General features: G+C 47.9%; 1 protein-coding gene across 3 annotated transcripts in view; it reads right to left on the bottom strand.

The window, feature by feature from the left end:
* Positions 1-21,687, bottom strand: part of KAZN (kazrin, periplakin interacting protein) — a 227,916-nt gene that overhangs the window by 87,180 nt on the left and 119,049 nt on the right. The window contains exons 1-2 of one of the 3 annotated variants that reach the window (XM_074848293.1): positions 15,109-15,124; positions 4,007-4,184 (exon numbers count right to left, since the gene is read on the bottom strand). In XM_074848293.1, the coding sequence (XP_074704394.1) occupies positions 4,007-4,169 (163 nt within the window). In that variant the 5' untranslated portion in view covers positions 4,170-4,184; positions 15,109-15,124. Of the gene's footprint in view, positions 1-2,356; positions 2,373-4,006; positions 4,185-15,108; positions 15,125-21,687 lie in introns of those variants that run through there. The other 2 variants (XM_074848292.1, XM_074848295.1) reach the window with 2 other exon arrangements.

The following is a 21,687-nucleotide window of genomic DNA, read 5'->3' as shown; positions in this document are numbered from 1 at the left end:
TTCCAGCTGAATTTTGGCAGCATCCATGCAAACACCACCATCCCCACCATCGCAGCCCAGCTCCATGCAACACGAGCTGGGACACAGTGACCACCCTGTGCCACCCACGCCCTGAAGTAGGAAGGGAGATAAGCCAAATGCTGAGCGAGGTATTATTAATAACTCTTAGCTATTGATTGTGCTTTACATCTTCAGGCACTTTACCAACTCTAATTAATTAAGGTGTTCTCCATTTAATGCTGGGAGAAGGCTAAAGCAAAAACATGAGGCTAAACAGACCAACCACCTGACTCAGCACAGTAAGTCCTTGCACCCAAACTCTGCATTTCCCTGCAGATACTGCTTTTACTCAAACTACTGAAAATACAGACACAGATTCAGCAAAGACCCTAAGCCAAAAGCCCAGAGGTGCACCCAGCATGAACAGGGCACAGCCAAGCACTAAGACACAACAGCACTTGCTGTCATGCTCTGCCTGCATCCCCCCCATCGTCACCAGCATCCCGCTGCAGCCTGACCCGGACCACAGGGCACGGGCACGCCTTTTGCTTGCAATTAATTTGGCCAATATTAATTCAAAGCCGAATTCAAACACGAGGGTGCTGACACGCAGCTCCAGCGATGTTACCGAGAGCTGCCTGTAATTGCTGTGCTAAGTGCCGGGGACACGCAGTATTGATTTCCACCCTGCTCTGCATCCAGGTTTAGACAGAGGCTGCAGCCAAAATACTTCTTCCAGCAAACTCACTGTTTAAAAAGGACTATCAGGACTGAGAGGTTTGAATGATTAACACTCACACTAAGGACTGTAACAATACACAAGTTTCATTCCTACCTACCTACGCACACCCACCATCCACTTCTGCTCTCCCTCTTTGCTGAATTCTTCCAGTTTTGTTTTAAATTGTGTAAAACAGGCCCTTGAAGCATACTTCACCACTGTAAAAATAGTGCATTACAGCGGGGAAGTCTCAGTGTGCACAAAAGGGGCAGAGTTACTACCTTGAGCTGTCTTAAGCTGCACCATAACTATACAAATAACGCATCTCACGAACTCAGTATTAATTACTGACTGAGCATAGCACGGAGGCACACATCCACCTCCTTTCACACGGCTTGGGACTGACACGGAGCGCCTGTCCGCAACGATGAGGTCACCAAGCTCCTTCCCGTGACACGCAAAGGGACCTGCCGATTCCGCCACGCACGTCAGGACCAAAGCGGATCCCCACCGCGCACCCATCGGCCACCCGAGCACCGCCAGCACACCCCACATCCGCGCTCACAGGTAAGCAGCTGCCCACCCAATTCACCAGCCTCCTGCCTGCCTTTAACGTCTTTGCGTAAATCAAACAGCTTGGCAACCCTCCTACTTAGAAGACACACGACAGCAGAGCTATTCAGAGATACTTGTTTTCACCCCATCCTTCTGAACGTCGTCTCAGAATCCTCGAGGAAAAGCATAAGGCTCACTACAGATATCTTGGGCCTGCCTAAACAAACAAGAGTGATGTAAGAGAGCATTTATGGCAGTATATAAACAATAGTATCAAACTTAGGGAGGAAACCCAAAATGGAGAGTGAATCTAACCAGTGGGGTTTGCAGAGACCAAGTACTCTGCCCCTTCTCCTCACTCCCCCTTTCCTCAATAAGCACGATGAATGCAATGCTCTTCAGATGCAATTTTACACTTAACTGATTGGCTTCTGTTATACCACCACTGATACATGGCTGGATATATCACATTTTAAGTAACAGCCTCTTAAACTCATGGGGAAGGGAAAAAAAACAACGCATCTGAGCTACAAGGCCATGGAGTCACACCTCGTTGGGGAAGCGTCCTCTCTCCTAGAATGCTGAGGCAAATTTGCCACCTTAAGGAGCAGGAAGATGCACTGACCCCTCCAGCAACTTCACCAGCCACCGAAGGTACCGGTCTCACACCCAGCCAAAGGTGGGACCACTCTTTGCCTCCAGTCACAGGGACCCCACAACTCCAAAGCACATGTAATTGTAGTTAATAACCAGAAACATGCACGCTCTGGGGGAACGGAGCGCATTTCTTTGGCACCATTACAGCGTACTGACTGTTTTCCAGCATGCCAACAGTAAAGGAACCCAAAGAGGGGTTTTTCCCTCACTCAACAGATTAGAAAGCCTCCAAGGAAAACAAAAAGAAACCCAGACCCTTGGAAAGCCACACACCCATCCCTCCGGGGTGTGCTGCGGGAATAAAGGCACTGCCCCTCTGCAAAAATACACGTGTCTCTCCCAAAGTCTCCTGGAGAGGAAACGAAACAAAACGCAGAGCACGCCCGCAGAAACGGCGTGTGCACGAGCAGCCAAAGGATTTACCTGCTGTTCTAGCGGGAAGGCTGCATTTCCACACCCAGGCTGATGCCCTCTACGGCGTGTCACCAGCTGCATTCCTGATCGCCCCGCTCCGGCGGGGGAGGATGAAGGCATCCTCCTTCTGCCCTTTCAGCAGATTTTTCTAAAAGAAAGCGCCTCGGTAGCCTGGATATGGCAGGGTCTGGGTCAGATTATACCAACCGGCACCTATGCAGATCAGTTCTGAAAATACCTGACCGCACACGTAACTTTACTCCCCGCAGCTACCAGGAAGCTCTGCCGGGTCCAGCTCCTGCCACACAGCAAACCCACCTGATGAGGGATTAACTTTGTGTAACAAGTGGAACTCACACACCACGCCCCCGCTACCGAAACAGTAAAATACAAGTTAGATGGAACAAATCCACAAATTAATCCTTCTAAATAAATTTGCATTAATGCCACGAACAACAAAACAGAGGCGGTGCAAGAGCAGCCTGCCGGGAGCAGCGATACTCACTGAGAGCTACACCACCCTTAAAAAACTACAGCTTAACCAAAACGCAACTGTTAAGTAATGCCTAACCACCATACCAAGAGATACTCTCGGTAAATAAGTAACAAGTAAATAACAGCTACTGACATTTTTATCAGGCAGGTGTAAATTCAGTTATCGGGGAAGGGGAGGGCTTGCACTATTTTTGCTCTGACACCAAGGCTGCTCCAGGGTGAACTGTCGTGCAAGCCTGCAATTATTTGGTAAATATATATATATTTGCATTTAAATGTTTCTAAAGTAACAGCGATGGCAGCACCCCTTTGATGAGCAGGGATCAGTGGATTTCAGCCAGGTGAGCACCAGAGCCCTGCAGAAACAATTCGGACCCTGTCTGTTAACCTTCACGCAGAGCCAAGAACAGAAATCACTTCCCACTCCCCCTGCACCCCGTTTTCCACCCTCGGCCTCCGCCGCTCCAGCTCTGAGGCCCTGCTGACAACTTTTTCGGGGTGCAAGGGTGAAGGGAGAGGGATGTACGCACCGCATAGGGGCTGTGCAAGCCTTTTACTCCAGACTTAACTGAAGGCGTGCCGTGGGTATGGGGGGGGGGGTGGTGGTGGTGGTGGCTCCCCGCATGGTACCGGGCTCCCCCACTCGCCCCCCCCCGGGGTCAGCGGTTCGCCCCGGGCCCGCGGGGGAGCTGCGGGGCCGGAGCGCCGGGATCGCGGCTGTAACATGGCTGCTTCCCTACGAATTACGAAACCGGTTATGGGAGCCGGGGTACCGGGGCGAGCGGGGCGGGGGACGGGCGAGTTAAGCAACGTGCTGGGGATTGGGGTGGGAGGGGTTGGGGGGGGGAATCCCTGCTTAGGCTGGGGGTGCTGGAGCCGGAAGAGATCAAAGAAGAAGTAGCAGCAGGGAATTAGGGAGCAGCTGAAAAATCAAAAGGGGGAACCCGCAACCGGCGGGTGGAGCCGGGTCCCGACGGGACGCACCCCCCCCTCCTCCTTTTCACCTCCCCGCAAAACGCAAATAAACAAAGAATGACAAATAATAATGAATGGGGGCGGTTTCCAGGCGGCGCCCGCGGAAAGACACCGCACACCCCCCACCCCCCCCATACACACACACTCCCCGGCGGGGCGGGGGGGGGGGGTCGCGGCGGTGGCACCCACCTTGCGCGCTGTGGGGGCCGTGCTCCATGGCCGGGTCGCTGCCCAGCTCGGCCAGGCGCCGGCCGGTGGCGGCCAGCTCGGCGCGCAGCGCCGTCACCTCCTGGCCCGCCGCCTGCAGCGCCCCGTCGATGCGCAGCGCCAGCTGCTTGTTGTCGTCCATCATGTGGAGGATTTTGGCCTGGGGGAGGGAGGAAGAGGAGGAGAGAGGTGAGAGAGTGGGAGCGGCGTGCGCCGCCGCGGGGGGGGGAGAGGGGGCGGGCAGGGGGCTGTGCCGGGCTTGGGGGGGGGGGGGGGGGGGAGGGAGGGAGTAAGGGGCTGCCTCAGGGGGAGGGGGCGGTGCGAAGGGCGGTGCGAGGGGAGGGGGATCTGCGAGCGGCGTGCGAAGGGGAGGGGGCGGTACCGGGGGGGACAGTACAAACGGGGGGTGACCTGTGCGATGGGGGTGCAAAGGGGGAGTGTGTGCAAAGGGGGGGTGCAAAGGGGAGGGGGGTTGTGCGAGGGGCTGTGCCCAGGGGAGGGGGGGGTCTGTGCAAAGGCGGGGAGCAGAGGGGGCTATGCAAGTCGGGAGCAAAGGGGAGGGGGCTGTGTGAGTGGGGGCTGCAAAGCGGAGGGACCTGTGCAAAGGGGAACGGTTGTGCAGGAGGGGGGTGTTTGCCCCCTACCTGTTGCCCCCCCCCCCCCCCCCCCCCCCGGCAGCCCGGGCAGGGCTGCGCTGGAGGCGAGCAGGGCTCGGCCGAGGGCATCCACGGTGTTACGCGGGTGCTCAGCGTCTGCTGCGGAGGCCGGCCCCTCCTGCGAGGGGTGGGCAGGGCTAGGGGAGAACCGGGGATGGGGGGAGAACGAGGGGACACAGCCCTACCGCTGCAGAGCTGCCTTTATAGCAAGCCCCCCCCCTCCGGGAAGTTTGGTGCTGCTGCTGCACGGGTGCGGTGGGTGCTGCAGTGCCCGAAGCTGGCCGCCGGGTGCTGAGAATACCACTAATTAACTTCCTTTCTGCTAATTGGGCTCAGGTTCACCCCGGTGCGTGGCCATACCCAAAAGCTGCCTGTAGCAGGTGGAGGTCAAACAGGCTCCAAAAATTCCTCCTGGAAGGATTTGGCAGGGGAGGGGGGAGCAACCTGTACGCTGTCACCGCTGTAGCAGCGGTTAACGTGAAGGTCCTTACGCTGGCGGTTCATGTGGCATAACCCAGGGTGAAAAATCGAGAATTATTTGGTATCATCGCTGGCGACTGCTAGAGGGAGCGCTGATGTTTCCCTGTGCCTTATCAATGCTTCGGAGGGATCCACTTGTGTGCTTGCCAGGGCCTGGGCTGCAGCACGCCTGCGGAGCTGCCATCCTCACCGACGCAGCCGTGCACGCAGGTCTCATCCCCGCCAAAATGAAACGATGCTGCTCTGGAAACCACGTCCTGCGCCTCCCCAAACCATCCCTGCTTCCGAAAGCTGCGGGCAGCAGCGCGGCTTGGTTCTGACCTGAGCCATGTGTGTCTTTAAAAGTTCACAAATGGGGTTTAGGATCGGGGAGAAGCCCCCACGGCAGTGGGGTGGGAGCCTGGGGGGGCCTGCAGAAACGTGGGTGGGTGCGGGAAGCGCAGCGGGGAGCCAGGGCCGGTGAGGAAGAGGAAAGACAGAGAAAATCACAACCCTTAAGGAAGGAGGGAGAAACAGTCCTTCCTGCCTGTGTCTGTACGATTTGCTAAACCCACCGATATTTGCCTAAATTCAGGCTTTTGGCTGAACAAATTGAGAATTTAGAGCATTTCCTTGAACTTCAGGATGCTCCTTCTGCATCAGTGCTGGCATTGCAGAGACCTTAACCAAAATGCAGTAAAAATGATAAGAAAGGGCTTCCCTTCTCAGAGAGCTGCAAAGATGACTCTGGGAGAGGCTCAACATGAGATAAAGCAGCAGCACGTCACTGTCCCACGCAGTGACAGTCCCCGGGGAGTGCTGGGATGTGGCTCTGCAGAAGCAGAGGGGTTTGGCATGTGGTGTCCCCAGGCAGCTTTTAGGAACAGAAATCAGGTAAATTCGTCATGTCAGTCTGCTGAAAAATAGCACTAAGATCGGCCTGGGTCCCCCCAAAGCCTCAGACCTGATCTGGATCGTGTGTACAGCCAGCTCTCCAAGACTGAAAAGAAACGAGTCCTTGTCAAGTGGCATCTAGACCTTGTAATCTGTAAAAGGATTTGGTAAAACAAAGAAAATCTAGTATTCAGATAAACGATACAGTGGCTTTTTCAAGGGAAAGTTATTTTTGACTGAGAGTTTCCAGCAGTGTCTGCAACCCAACCGTTAGCGCTGGGCCAGCGCACTTGGAATATCAGTGGAAAGGTCTGTTTTCCTTAATGAATTCCCAAAGGGCAGACAAATAACTCGCAAGGAGAATAAATGTGATTTTTGAAATTCTTTCTTCATCACCTATGCAGCCATCCCTGAATGAGATAAAGTTCTTTAAGTATATATAGAAACTGAATTCTAATCAAGATAAATGCCCGGTTTCATGCCTAATTTGCATGAGTATTTGCTGCAAACTGTGCTTGCAAATGAGAGAATTATGTATGTAACCAGATAACCTGAATGTGCAATTGGCAGTACCATATATGCAAAACTTAGTCATTGCTCTTGAATAAAACGTAAGCTTCAGCAGAAAGGAACTCAGCTTTAAAGTGCAGGCACATTATTTTTATCATAAAAAATCAGGTTAAAACTGATTTGAGCCTTCCAAGAACACATTCGGCTGCTGAAGCAAAGTCCAAATTATGCTTCTTACTCAATCTAACCTTAATAATAGACTAGTTGAGTTGCTGTACTGGCAGCGCTGGAATCTTTTTAATTTACTGATGCAAGAGAATTTCTACATTAGTGCGTGTGCTATTTGAAAAAATATGTTTCTTAAAGTTGGCTGTGGACTCATCCGTAAATTAATAACCTTGCTTTAAAAAATCTTCCTCATTACTTTAAGTCCTTTTGAGATTCCCCTGAAGATATCTTGAAAGATTTTCTTCCCTTCCCTATATCTCCTCCCATCCTTACTAGGGAACAGCTGGGTCCATTTAAAATTGATTTCAATCTCTCAAAGCAGGATTTGATTTCTCCAAGCTTCCGCCTGGAAAGCGCACAATGTTGCAGCCATCCTGAGGTATCAGCTGGCAGAGCTCGAGCCCAGCAGAAAACAAGCGGGGCAGGCACGAGCACGGGGCAGCAGAGGTACTTGCAGCGTGAGGGTGCTGGGGTTTGCTGGCCGCCTGCAATTCAAGCGGTGCGATGTACCCCGTGGCGCTGGCTCTCCGTCCCACACCCCGTTGTCGCACGTGCACACCCCGACACGTTCCCAACCCCGAATCTGCCTGCGCTCTCAGCCTGCTTCGGAGATACGGGTAACCCACAAAGCCACAGAGAGGTCCTGGTCATTGCTCCGGCAACAAAACTGCTTTCAGGAAAGAAGGACTAAAAATATCGCCAGGGTGTGCATTCAAAGTGCGATGCCTGAGGATTGGTTTTGGATTGTGCTCACTCCCATTCCCATTTTTGCTGAAATCCTCAAAATTGGGATGAAACGAAGCATTAGGAATAAAGAACTGGGCCTCGTTCCCTTCCTTCTGTTAGTTTTGCATTAACAAAAAATTAAATTAAGAGCTAATTAAATCGACAAAATTAGAAACATATTATTTCCCAAAATTGCTTTGCTTTTTTTTTTTTTTTTTTTTAATTCCAGCTTTCACCAGGCGCTTGACAGCTATGCAGCAAATCTGTGTCCCTAAGGGCTGGGAGTCCCTGGCCACGCAGACGAGGCACAGAGAGGTTGGGAGTATCTCCTAAGGACACACGGGAAACCTGAGTCAACACCAACAAGTCCCAAATCTCCATTCAGCCTTAGCTACACTCAGCATCTTTTCAGGTGGTGCAAGAGCAGCCTTGAAAACCTGAAAAAAACCCTCAATTTTGAGCAACATATTCTAGTCGTAGCATCGCATCCAGGCAGGCTATTTCTCAAGAATATATAGATGGCACAAACATGGATGAAGATTTGAGAATACTACTCATCATCTTTGCTCTTGTTTCAACCTAAGGAGTGCAGTAAAGGGAATGTGAGATGGTTCAGGAGATCAAAAAGGGCTGAGTAGCACACAGGCACTGTTCAGGCCTTCCAAACACTTTAATTTGCTATTCAGATTACCACTTTTTATAGTTTAATATGTACAATATGCAAAGGAACCAGTTTAACTAAATGGGAAAGGCCTTTTGTGTTAAGGATGAATGTAATCTAATACGGCCCTTTGACTTGATTCAATTAAATCCTTTCTTTTCCAATTAAATAATCAGCCAGAATTTAATAAAAATGAATTTCAATGTGTCAGCCTGCAGAATGATGACCTCTGAGATGGTGAAGGCTTATGTAAATTCTGCTGATCGCTTTTTATCTGCTTGTGTCTCACTTCCACCAAAAAAAAAATTGCCTTCTGTTGGTATATTTACATTATTTTCTCATCTGTGCTATGTATCTCTGCTTACAGTAACAACTCCCAGCTGAAAATCAGGCCGTGAGTGTCACCACCTTCTTTCAGCACATCCTCTAAAACCCACCTTCTATGACTGGAAGAAAAGATCACCAAAGACGGGATTTCTGATCTGCGCCTCTATTTTGTTACGCCCTGGCATGCTGCAGTGCAAACAGCGGCAATTTGGCCCTTTCCAAATGTCACCAGAGGCATCTGGGTGGCCATTCATCCGCAAAGAAAAGCTCACCAAGAAAATCCGGTCCGAGAGACCAGCAAACTTTAGGAGCAACCACCAGAAAAAGCACAGCATGGCCCGAGTTCAGTAGTCTCTTGTAGCACATCCCCGCGAAGTAATTTCCATCCAAGTTACAATAGTTGCTAATCTCTACCGTGTTTTTTTCCTCTACAAAGGTCACATTTTTATTTGTGTATTTATAACTGCATTTGACCCCCCTTCTACTCTTAAAATACTGAGCACCGACTCTTTTCTTCCTCAGTTGGAGTATACGGCAGCATCTTAACGCAAACCTTGCCGAGGTGTTACTGCTGGGCTGTAGTTGATACACTAGTGCTTTAGCTAAAAAGTTATTAAAATGAGATTAAACAGAGCTAAGGATGGGTGGGTTAAAAATTTGGGTGAATATTCTGGTTTTCCACACGATGCTGCAGTGACATGTTTCCCCATCTCTGTTTCTGTGCAGGTGAAAGGGTCCCAGTGACCTTCCTGTGCTGCACGTCCCTTGGGACCACGAAAACAAACCCATTAATGTTTATAAAGTGTCTCGGACTGGGGGAATTACATCACCGCGGCAAGATACAAGCTTAATGGATCAAAACAAACCCCAGATCCAACCCCCCTGGCTTAGACACGTCTCAGTTACCCGGCGCAAACCTTGAGGAATCCCACTGAGAAGGGATAATTGAGAGAAAAATGTGATCCCAGAGATTTTTCTCCAGTGAACCCATTTTACGTTAATAGGAAGCAGATTTCTAGACCCCTTGCAAACAAATGACTTCCACAGCATATTTCACAGCTGAGCGCATCTATGGCACCAGTCTTTATATGCAGCTCTATTAAACCCAACATTTGTTTAATGAATTACAGCAATCTAATGAATCTGTGTACGTTCAGCCTATATTTAAGTGTTTATGGGGACGACGTCAGCAGCCAGCTTTTCACAAGCAGGTATCGGTGTCAGTGATGAGCTCCCCCTGCAACATACCCAAAACTTCTAATATTTTGGGGTTTCTGCTTTCTTGACTATTGTAGGCAGTTGATTGCTGCTCAGTTTTATGAATGTTAAATGCAGGAGTTTCAGGGTCTCTGCTTAACAGAAAACTGTTTGGATTCAGTGCAGCTTTGGGGGGTTTGTCCCCACTGATGAACCATGTCTGTCATCTGAGAGATATAAACTGTGGCACATCTCCCACCTGGCCTGAGTTGGTCCATGCAACTGAAAGGTGAATGAAGCCATTAACACTCACAGTCAATCGTGGTTGACATGCTGCAGCTATTTCCAGGATGACCTCATCTTCATCTCACAGGTCAGTATATAAACCTTGACAAAAATCTAACTCTGGTCCACCCTCCATATCCCCCACTGCAAACTATGCGTGAAGTGCTCCCCTTCATGGCATCTAGAAGCACTAGTGATGATGGTTTAGTGGTAATTCAGCTTTTTTGCATGGATACCTCCGATTTGTGGTGGTCTCCAGCCCCGCTCTCCCCACCCGGGAGCAGGTTTGCTGGGTTCTTCCTACACAGGTGTTGTAGCTCTTGCTAAGAGCCCCAAAGGTGCATCCACGTGAGCAGGGCTGCCTGGTTATACTTTGCTGCAAAAACTGTTTTCATTGTAGTTTGGACTGAAATATCCCTAAGGAGCTGTTTTTAGCATCGACCAAGTGCAAGGTCCCACTTGATCTGAGCCGGTCCACAGCCATTGCCCTCAGCCAGCCGCTCCCCAGAAGGAGGATGCAGAAGGATGCTCCGAGCTCCAGCACTGGCCCCTCTGGGTGTTTTCAGAGCTGAGTAGCCTGGCAGGAGCTGTGCTCGCTGCGTGGGTGTTCGGCCGTGGCTCAGCAAAGCCCAGGACCTCTGGCAGTGGTGGGTGGGCGAGTGAAATGCCAGCAAGACGTGGAGACCCAGGAATGCAGCTGGGGACTACAAATAGCTCAGCAGCACCCCGTGGGAATGCACTCGCAGGAGCAAGGAGGGCGAGCGTGGACCCAGACGTGGACACACAGTACCTACGCGCCTGGCAGCAGTGGTGAAGTCTGCGTGCCAGTTTTCTAAAACTGCTTGGGTTTCACAAATAGCTTTCCATAAAGGAAGAGAGAAATAGGGAGCAAAGAGAAAGAACTTCAGGCAAAGTCTGTACAAAACGCCGTTTCCCCATCCCTTTCCTGTTACAAATTAGAGGGGAAAAATGGGGTTAGGTTTTGAAAAACTGCAGGGCTGATTTGGGAGATCAGGTCCTACTGACTTACTACAAGATATCATCTGTCCTCTTGGGAAGGGAAGAATGGGAAGTCCGCAGAGACATTTGCTTTGCAGACACAATTTACCAGCTGTTCAGACACTATTATAAGGATCATATAAAAACTTAAATGAATAGGGAGATTCTGAAGCACTTGGATAGCAGGATAATAGGTGCCATGAAGAAAATCCTGTGATCAATCAGCAGCCAAATACATACTTAAATTAGGTGTTAGTGGGACAGATACAGGAAAGGTGATTATGGGTTGCCTCTGTGTTTCCTTCGGCAACAATGATGACACACCAGGGTGGGTCAATGTACCCTATCATTAATACAGCATCAGCATTCCTCTGACAGTTTCTTTGTCCTGTGAAGTCAATTCCTATGAAGATTTGACATTAGCGAGAGACACGGTGAAATTCAGACGCCTTTGAATTTTCATGACCCTCTAGATGCTTTAGCCTGGCAGATTACAGGCAAGACCCGTGTCCTAAATTGTGCAGGAGGCAGGAATAAACATTTGTACCCATCTATTTCCACTGTGGCAATAAATACCATCAGCAAAACCAGTGGAAGAACAGCCCTTTCCTCCCTCCCCAGAAAACTAGAAACGGGGTCTGCAGGGCAGAGCACATGGGAAGAGTCAGCTAGAGCATCCTGGAAAAGGAAGATATTAGAGAGAAATGTAATTTTTGACTATAATATTTGTGAAGTAAGTAAAGGATAAAATCTCGAGTGTGGCTCAAGCCTCTAAAATAATCCTAAGATTAATGCAGAAATGGAGAACTCCAGAAAGTAAAGGAGAGGGGATTTAGCATGCGCAGTGCACCTTCCCCGTGGCCACCTGCCACCCAGGGTGCACACTGGCAGCCACAAAATTCCTGCAGGTGTTTCAGGAGACCATACAGTGCAATCCAGACAAGAGTGAAACTTAATTCATTCTTACAAGGCTACCCAAGGCAAAGCATCCTTCCCTTCCGTTTCAAGCGAGAGAAAGCATGCTCTGGTGTAAGCGTCGTCGTCCTCCCTTGTTCTGTCAGCAGCACCAATGTGGGGGCACGCCTGGTTTGGGGATCACCTCACTGGCAAACCAGCCGCTTTTGCAACAGAAGAATGTGGCTGGGAAACATGGAACAATAAAACTAGGCGGTTTTTTTCTTTTTTTTCCTTTTCTCTTTTTTTTCAAGGCACTACCAGCAGGGTGGATTAATCCAGTATTGCATAAGATTACAAACATACAATTACATTCCCCACTAAACTATGAAAGCTCTAAAAATATACATAAAGTTTCAGCATTGAGAAGGCAGCTGAAAAACGGGAGAAACAGTCATAAATATACACATTCTGTGATTTATAGTCATGTTTTAAGGCTTCAGTATGTATTCACTGATTCTGTACGTTTGGGGTTTGGAGTCTATTGGCGTCCATCTCCTTAACTGTCCATAACGCAGACTGGCTGGAGTCATCTACTCTGTGAAAAATAGCACTTTTTCAGGATTGAGAGAAATCCCTTTACATCAGATAATTCACAAGAACTTTATTTCTTTGGTTAGGTAGGAAAATACTGCAGACCTCCTTTCACAGGATGGGGAAACTGAGGCACAGATGGGCTGAAAGAGGTGCTACGATGAAGTGGAAAAGGGCACCTGCTGCAGTTCATAAAACACAGCAAGCCTTTCCAGTTAAATAAGGAAAAATTCCTTCACCTCTTGCCTAAAAAATAGTAGTGTTATTGGTACTCTCATGCAGTGGCACACTTGGGAGGAGTGTGAGGCCTCACGTGCTGGGCAATTTTTGTAGTGCTCCGACACTAATGAGGCAGAGGTGGAGAGATTAGGGTTAAAAAACAGAGAATGCAGAGCTGTAAGCATGGGGGCATGGCTGCTTGTGCTATCTTAGCTTAGAATGGCTCAGCATATTTTCTACTTTAGTGCAGTATAAAAAACCACAAAAAATGGTAACAAAACCCCTCACTTTTTAGGTATTGTACTAGCACACACGTTTTGTCCAAACAAGAGGTTTTAATGAAATCTGCTGGAGGTTGAATTACCCCAGTGTAACACCCAGCCATGGAAGGGCAGGGGACATGTTTCTTCTAATAAAGTCCATTTAGCTTTTGACATAGATTACTTTAAAAAAAAAAAACCAAGCAAACCAAAAAACCCCAAAAATCCCACACCAAACATACAAGTGTGATAAAGTATCTCAGTATAAAATCAATACTGAGGCGATTAGCAGCCTTTGAAAAATTCTGACTCTAAGTCGGTTCATGGCATAGATCAAATGGAGGTGCTGTCAGCTCCTTGGGCATTTTACTTCGCTACTGATATATGGCAGTTAATCTAAAATTATTCCCATTATTTCTGCTTTTTCTTATTTTTCCCTGGGGGAGCACCACACAGCCAGGCACCCACCCCATCCACCTCCCAGTCTGCGGCATGTCCCCATCCGTAGAACAGCCTGTGCCTGGGGAGAGTCCCCAGGCTGTCAAGGTTTTCTTACAGGTTTCTACACTTTGGGGGAGAACTGGAGATAAGGCTGAGCAGCCGTGAGCTGCTGCAGCAGGGCCCAGGTCCCTCTGATTCCCAGCTGCCGCTGGGAGCAATCTGCAGTCCCAGATGGATAGCACTGGTCATCAGCCGCATGCCAAGGGGAGCTCAGTCCTCTATTAGAGAGAAGGACTGAAGCATTTCCTAGCCCTTCAGCTAACTCAGGTGAGACTTATTAATGTTAATATTATTCATATTAATAGCTTTTCATGAAAGCAGGGAAGTTTTCCCCAAGCCTGGTGCACCAGAGCAAAGGGAGATGCCTTCAAGTGAAGGCTTGGTGGAGCAAAGGGATCCAAGGGAAAGCTGATGTTCTCATCAGAAAGGGAACACTACGGGTGGTCTCAGAGAAAGCCAGGACAGATATGTAGGACTGTCTGAAAAAAATAAGGATGCAAAATGCTAAATAAATAATAATTTTTAAAAAGCACAGCTGGATGGATTCCTTAGAAAAATCTAAACATGTTGTAAAGCTCCAGTGCTTGTAGGAGGGTCTGTGGGTACCAGCATGTTCATCACCCCAAAGGTCTTCAGGACAGGACTCAAATTACTAAAGCAGGCAGGAGTGTTGGCAGAGGGATTTTAAGAAGGTGATACATATAAAACCTATCGATGGCAATTAAACAGAGCAGGACAACTGCCAAGCTCTTACATTTGCTCATTGTCAGTAGGTTCTATAGATACAGAGAGCTACAAAGCTATTCAAGTGCATTTAATTTTTCCAGTACCTGCATACTGTAGCTTATATGAGGGTAATATGTTTATCCTATAAAGTTAGTGACTTCATAATGCAGTGCTTGGCTCTAGGGAAGTTTTTTTATTATTAACTTCCTTCCAGTGCCTACAGAAAAATAAAACCTTTCCCCATCAAAACCCCAGGATGAAGTTTTGTTGGGGGTTGAGTACAGTTTGTCATACTGACAGAGGCCCAGGGGTGGACAATAAGCTTGGAAAAATCTGGGATTTCAAACCTGATGGAGAAGATGTGAGCTGAGGCATGGGAAATACAGGGCTGGTAGGCTGGGAGCTCGCTCTGTCACGGCGCAAGACAAAGGGACAAGGAAAAAAAAGAAGTGATACTTTTTGTAACATCCACATTTATGCTCCTAGAGTAAATGTTAGGCCAGATGTGCAGTGAGAGGGGGTGATGCTCCATCCCTCATGCCCCTCGCTATCCTAAAGGTCTGAACAAGCACAAGAAATGACTTAAGACTGTTTAGCTGATTTTCTTGCCTTCTGATGCCACCCCATTAAAACTAACGGTTCATGATCTGCACCAGACCAGCTCGCCTCAAGATAAAGATCTGCCTCATTTGCAGTTACATAATTAGCAATTACCCTAATTTCACTTACATTAAATTACATTTTTTAAAAATAAATGTTATCTTTTCTGATGAAAAAAATAAAGTGGCCTGGGTCTACTTCAGACTATTTTACAGAAAGCAGCAGCATCATTATCCTGTTCTCAGATATAATGTCTAGACACTTCTAATGAAAATATTCATTATTGCTAATTTGCATCTCTTTCAATTCTAGGACAGAAATCAAATGAAGATGTCAAAACAGTGCTACCTCTGCCTCAGGCAAAAAGGAGACACGGTGACCCCCAAGTCCTTCCAAACGTGAGCTTAGCTTGTGTGAAGAGAAAGCATCTCCGGCATCATCATAATTGAAGGCAGCGCTAGATGAAAGATGAGCAAGAAAAATCAGAGGAAAATAACAGTGTAAGAATGTGGATCTGAAATCCGCAGCTTTAAAGAGAGGAAAAACCAGGGAGCTCGGCAGCAAGCCACTGAAACAGCACAGAAAGCCTGCTTGGGTGGGTTTAGTTTTGTGAGGGCACTGAGCCCGACTGAGTTATGAAGGGGGGTTATATAGGAGAGTAAGGGAATTCACTTCTGACCCACCCTGCAGTTCAGCAGGAGCAGAGGCTCCTACGTCCCATAGGCTTATTGGAAAAATCCCAGCCTTAAACTGCGCTATGTGTTGAAATACAGGTATTAATCAGGATGGTAATAACTCACGTGGGTTTAGTAGAGACTTCTCCTGAAGATAAAGTACATTTTAAATGTACTACTTACTTGCTAGTAACAAAACTTCCCATTAGTACACGGAAATACATATTATACCTCAGAAATAAATGCTTCACTGAGCTTGGAGAGTAAAGATAAAATAATCTTTTTATAGCAAATAGGGATGACTACTTAAAAATAATAAAAAGTTGGTGAATATTCATTTGAACTCCTAAGCAAATTTGCCCTTGTCATATTTGCATCTCTCTTGTGTTCTCTTTCTGTGCAATGGAGTTTTATTAGCATGAACATTCACAGAAAGTGAATTTGAAGCCTGAATACCCATGGGAAATGAATTTTAAATTCACTTGCTGTGCGCAGTCACCCAAGAAACTTGATCATAATTGTTTATTATACTTAAATATTTATATTGTAGAAGCACTTGTTAGGTAAAAAGGCTGGGATGCTCCTGTGCTGGGTGCTGTACAAACACTGTCCCAGGCTCACAGAAATCACCTCCATCCCCAGCAAACACAAATGGTGACGTGTGACAAGTTCAACCAGGCTCAGTCACGTAAGAGAGGTGAGATGGCAGGTAGCAAATTTCAAGGTCAAGAACAAGCATTGGGGTGGAGGGTTGAAAGATCAAAATGTTTCTGCAATTTTTCCAAGAAAATTGAGAAAGTTGCAGTGTATCCACCAGAAGGCATGACCTCGCACAGGGTGTGTTCGTACGGGATATTTGAAATAGAGTCAGGGGTTTAAAGTTCATCAGAAACATCCCCGTCGAAGCTTTTTTACTGCCTGAAGTCCTGTGGCATGGACTCCAGCTTTCACTCGGGAGCTCAGATTTCAGTGCTCGCAGTGCCTTTAGGGTTTACAATGGATTCTTACAGTTTCCATCACCCTCCCCTGCTCCCCATTTGCATCTATAAATGCTCCCGAAAGCAGCACCCACTGCTGCACACAATGGTGCTGCCTCCCCCGGCAGATTCCTGGCGGGACAGCGGAGCTGGAATCACATCCCCGGTCACCAGACCAGTGAATACCTTCCCGTCCCTCAAAGGCAGCAGCAGGAGCTCGCTGTGCCGGGCAGCGCTGCTCCCAGCTCACCGCTGTGCTCCAAAGACACCTCTGGGTTTCTGGGTTTTTTTGGGAGAGGTGGGTGGCCTTTTCTGCAATAGGGGCCCCCTGTTTTGCTGGGTCATGTAGCACCCTACAAATCATCTGCACCCCACAGGCCTCATAGCAAGACGCAGGCTGCCCCTGCTTGAGCTAGCACTGACTGTGCACTGGACTTGGGAGAGGATTTTGCTGCACGAAGCCAGATAAACTGTATTTTTCAGGGGGTGGAAGGAGGCAGAGGATGGTTTCCAGCCTGTTCTCCCAGTCTTTGGGCACAGCAAGGCTGCAGCATCTCCCAGCTACATTCCACCCGAGCGAGCGAGCACAGTGGTGCAGGAATTGGCTGCTCGGTCCCTTGGCCATGCTGGGAACAGACCGAGGGGGTGCCCTGACAACTGCCACATCCCGGCGCTCCAGCCATTATCCAGGAGCAGCTCCCTGTGAGAGCCTGCAAACAGCACTGCTGCATTCCTAGTCTTTGGGGGAAGGGGAGGAGGCACGTTGAGAGCACACTTTCAGACCAATCTTAGCTAAATTATTTTTCTCTATTGCTTGCCTCAGTCTAGAATGCAATGAGGGAGCAAATTTTTTATGATTATGGAGGAATAACTGCAAGGTCGAATCCCTGCTGGAAGTGGGGATTGCACCCATGGACTGGAGCACAAGCAAATTACTAACTATTAAGGGCTGATGAACAAAAAAAGCCCTGAAATTGAAGCTCAAGTCACAGTAATAAGGATGCACAAGAGAGAAAATTGCATTAGGACATGCACTATCTTCTGGATTCACTGCCGGGAGGAGGGGATTCAGAGCCGCCCCTCGGAGCAGTGTCAGGTCTCCATCAGCTTCCCTGGCCCTCACATAGGACTGTGTCTTTTAATTATCGCCCACCATAGTCAGATTAGGGTTGCCTGTGTCAATTTGTATTTGCAACACACCACGGTGCAACAGTTCCTTGCTCCTCTATAGAAATAGCAGGTGTTATTGGCAACATAATTACATGCCGTCAATAATTATCAAAAATTTAAATTGCCCCAAAGATGCTTGCAAGCAAATCGGATATGGTATTTCAGAGTGTTTCCTTCAAACACAGGCCACCGAGGTGATGCTTGTATCAGAGTGAAAAGCTGCGATTACACGAACATGAGAAGCAGAAGAGGAACCTGATGAGGCAAACCAAGAGAAACCGGCACTGGGGACTCTGTCACTGAAACCGCCGCGTGAAGGTTCAGTGGCCTGGGGCCAGGGGCACCTGCTCAAATGAAATTGTTTCCAAGTAAGCTCGAGCTGCTTTTGAATGCCATTTGAGATCCAGAGGGTTGGAAAGGGGAAGAGAAAGAAATTGGCACTGCAGAGGGGGAAGATCTCATGCAAGGAGGGGATAATGGGGCTCCATCGCTGGATGGAGCATCCTCGCAGCAGGAGCAAAACCAGGGATCCCCTCTGCTCAGAGAGCTCCGAGGCTGGCGAGGGTGGGCACACGCAGCACTGCAATACCCATGTACCTCCATTTATATCTTCTTTTATCAAATAAATAAGACAAGCTAAATGCTACAATTAGGCTGTCTCTGCTGCCCGAGGCAGACAGCATGCCTCAGTCCTCTGCTTCCCACCACCATGGCAGAAGATGCCCCACGTCACGGGAGTGAGATGGATGATACCAGGGAAAGGAGATGAAGGTCAAACTCAGTATGTGGCACAACGCCACGGTAGCTACTACAAGAAAATTCAAGTGCTAAATGGGCTAAAAACACCTTATCTGGACAATACTCTGTTGGTTGCAGAGGAAGTTAAAGTTGTCTCTTATGGCTTGAAGTGGTTAACTGTACGGCTTCTTTAAACCAGAGAATTAATGACACTGAACTTCACAACAACAACAAAAAATTAAAGGCACCCCAAAGAATGTTCTCTTAATTGTAGCAGCCTGCTACATTAAAGCTGCTATAGGAAAATTCATTTACAATTCAGCTATTAAATTGCAAACCATTACCACTGCTTTTATGGCTTTATATTCCTCTAACAAATTTATTATGTAATTACTCTGTGCAACAGCATCGTTTCTAGCAAGCAAAGTTGAAATAAGGCACCTATTTCAAAATCCTAACAATTCTGCGTTTTCCAGATGTAATTTATACAAAAAAGGAAAAACATTACGGTGCAGTTTTCTGCCTGGGACTCTGAGATACCTCAGTATGGAGCCAAAGTGTTGACTGTGACCTGGCTTTAGTTATGATTAGTAAATACCCAGATTTTGGGTGTTGGAGAGCCGGGGATCAGACCCCAACAGGACCAGCGTCAGGGGCTGTTTCATGCGCCGTTCTGAGCCGGAATGGGCAAAACCAGGCAATAAAGGCAGGGTAGAAGCACTCTGCTCCGACAACTGCCATTTATTGCTGTAGGAAATGCAATTGCTTTGTTGGCCTCGGGACTAGCTCCAATGGCTCTCTGCAGTGGCACAGCTGGGACTTGGGGAGCTGGCGTTTTCCCACCTGCCAGGGTAGGACCCCCAGCCAAATCACTGCTTACAAAATAAAACATAATAAAATAAAATTTAAAAAATTGGAAAGGCATTTTCTGCCTCTCGTTTTCCACCTCTGCCAAACAAATCTGTAAATAAATAAATAAACTCTTGGGCGCCATAAAAAAAAATGCATAAAGGGTCATTAAGCAAGACACACATTTCCCGGGCAGAATGACTGGATTACTGTTGGAAGATGCAAATAAATTCACATCATGTGCCTTTTTTTTCTCCTTTTTCTTTTTGTACCACCCTCATCAAAAGGAGGAGATAGTGTCGGTATCCAGCTCAGGAATCTCTCGAGCAGATTAAAAAGCCAATTATGCTGGATCTGGGGAAGCTGCCTACTGTCCATCCCGAATCTGTTGTGCTTTATAAAAAACCCAGATTAACCACTGGGTAGCTCACAGCCCCTACAACCTCTCTCCCCCGGCAAGACCACCATATCGCGCCGGTCACCAGCACCTGCGCGGCCACGCCACGACCATGAAGCCATCTTCTTGGAAGCAATTGCCTTATCTCATGGGGTTTTCTTCTATCCCAGTCTACCAGCAGATGTTTCTCACCCCCTTCTCATTACCTGCAATCATACCTCAAAGCTTACTGTAGGCATGTGCCCTTAGGGATGCACTGAAATAGGCACTGCGGTGCTTTGCTGAGCTGGCCCTCGGGGGATTTCATACAAATTCAAAAGAAAAGGGTGGGAAATGAACAAGACCCCAGTTTTTTCTAATGATAATTATCCATGATAATAATAATATTCTAATTATTATCTTTGCAGTTTTGGTTTGTCTGTTTTGAAAAGGAGGCTCTTTGGGGGGTCCCAAGGGCTGGTAAATGCAAAGAGGAGGCAAAGCAGGGGCTCTTGGCAAACTGAGAAAAATTCCCAGCCCGTCCCACCCCGCTGCTGCTGCAAGTTGGAGGGGAGATCAGTGGGGTGTCCCCACTGCAGGGTCCCGGCGACTCCCCGCAGCCGTGTGAATCCTAATGGCACAGCGAACCCATTTAGTTATGCAGGAGGCATCTCCCGTGGCTCGCACATCGTGAATCGCTCCTTAGAAGGGCTGAAAGGCACAAACCTCCCCCCTCCCGCGCTCTCAATTCACACTGTCAGAGCTGTTCGGCTTCTGCTGCCAGTGCTAACAAGGTCTGACTTCGTAGGATTATTTAATATTTATTCAAAATGTTTGCTGTGGGTATAATGACATAATCACCAAGGCCAAACCCAACGTGGTTACAGAAGCACAACACCCCCCTCTCCCCAATAATAATGAAATCCCTGCAAAGAGTTGGGGGGAATGAGCTGACAAGCCAGGGTAATTTATTCTGCTGAGCCCCGTGCCTGCCAACACGGCTCAGTCTGGCGTGGGATAGACTTACTGGGAGCAACCAGGCTGGGATTTGCAAAGAGGAGGAGGAGTCTAAGTGAATTGGATACCCAAATCTCACCGGATTCAGCAGGGACTGGCTATTCAGACAGCCCAGGATTATTTTCCTTCTCAGGTTTGTCTGTTAGCTCAAGTGCCACTAACTAGTGTGGGTGATCAATGGATTTCTATCAAATGTGTGGGGAGGAGGGGTTAAGTTAAAAAGGGGTTTTCAAGTAAAGTTAACGAGCGATAAAACAATCAAGGAGAAAGATACAGGGGGAGAAAAAACAACACTTAAATCTCCCACAAAAAAAAGAAATTGCTTTTTTGCATACCACAAAAAAACCTGAACCCTTAATGCAGACTTTTCTCAGTGTTGTCCCAAATTTTCCCTAACTTCTGTTAATTTTCTTAACCCCTGGTACCTGTGACACTGAACTTGGGCAACAAGTTTCTCTAAGCTTCAGCATTCACCTGTGTAGTTGGGTCAATGAGACTTCTGGTACCTGGGGCTTCCCAGGCAGGTAAAAGCTGACCCATCTCCATTTTCAGAACACTCTTGAATTGCCACAGAGATGGGAGCAGCCAGACTTCAAAGACAGTCTGCCACCTAGGTTTCTGCTCTTTGCTTTTTCTTCTCTGTTCCTTTAAAATAGATCTTTACTATAACTAGGAGCAAGATTTCTATGGAAAGGAGCCATTAAAAAAATATAATTGGATTTTACCTTTTTTTTTGATTGCCAAACTGATGTGCCCGGTGGCTCACTCAAATATATGTCACTATTTTCTGAAGTAGGGCAGGTGGACTTCTCAAAGGAAAAGCCCCCCAAAAATGCATTTTGCCAGCAGCTGTCAGTCACTGGAGAGATAAGACCTTCCCATACAGGCGTCCACCAGAGCGGATGCTAAAACAATTAATAATGATTTCTCCCACTCGCCCAAGCCAGCCAAACAGGGAAGGATAGCAACAGCACAACGACAGGGATTTGGTGCATAAAGTGCATTAACAGTGAGAACTTGCATCTCGGTGTCCTATGGGCACTCAAACCTTCACTACATCGATGACCAAAGGGAGAAAACGTCCCCGTTGAGTGCATCCCCCCCAGCAGGGCTGGCCAGTTCACAA

The sequence above is a fragment of the Strix aluco genome, chromosome 22, assembly GCF_031877795.1.
Source record: "Strix aluco isolate bStrAlu1 chromosome 22, bStrAlu1.hap1, whole genome shotgun sequence".
In the NCBI taxonomy this organism is placed as follows: domain Eukaryota; kingdom Metazoa; phylum Chordata; class Aves; order Strigiformes; family Strigidae; genus Strix; species Strix aluco.
The sequence above is the reverse complement of the archived record's forward strand: the minus strand, read 5'-3'. Positions and strand labels throughout refer to the sequence as shown.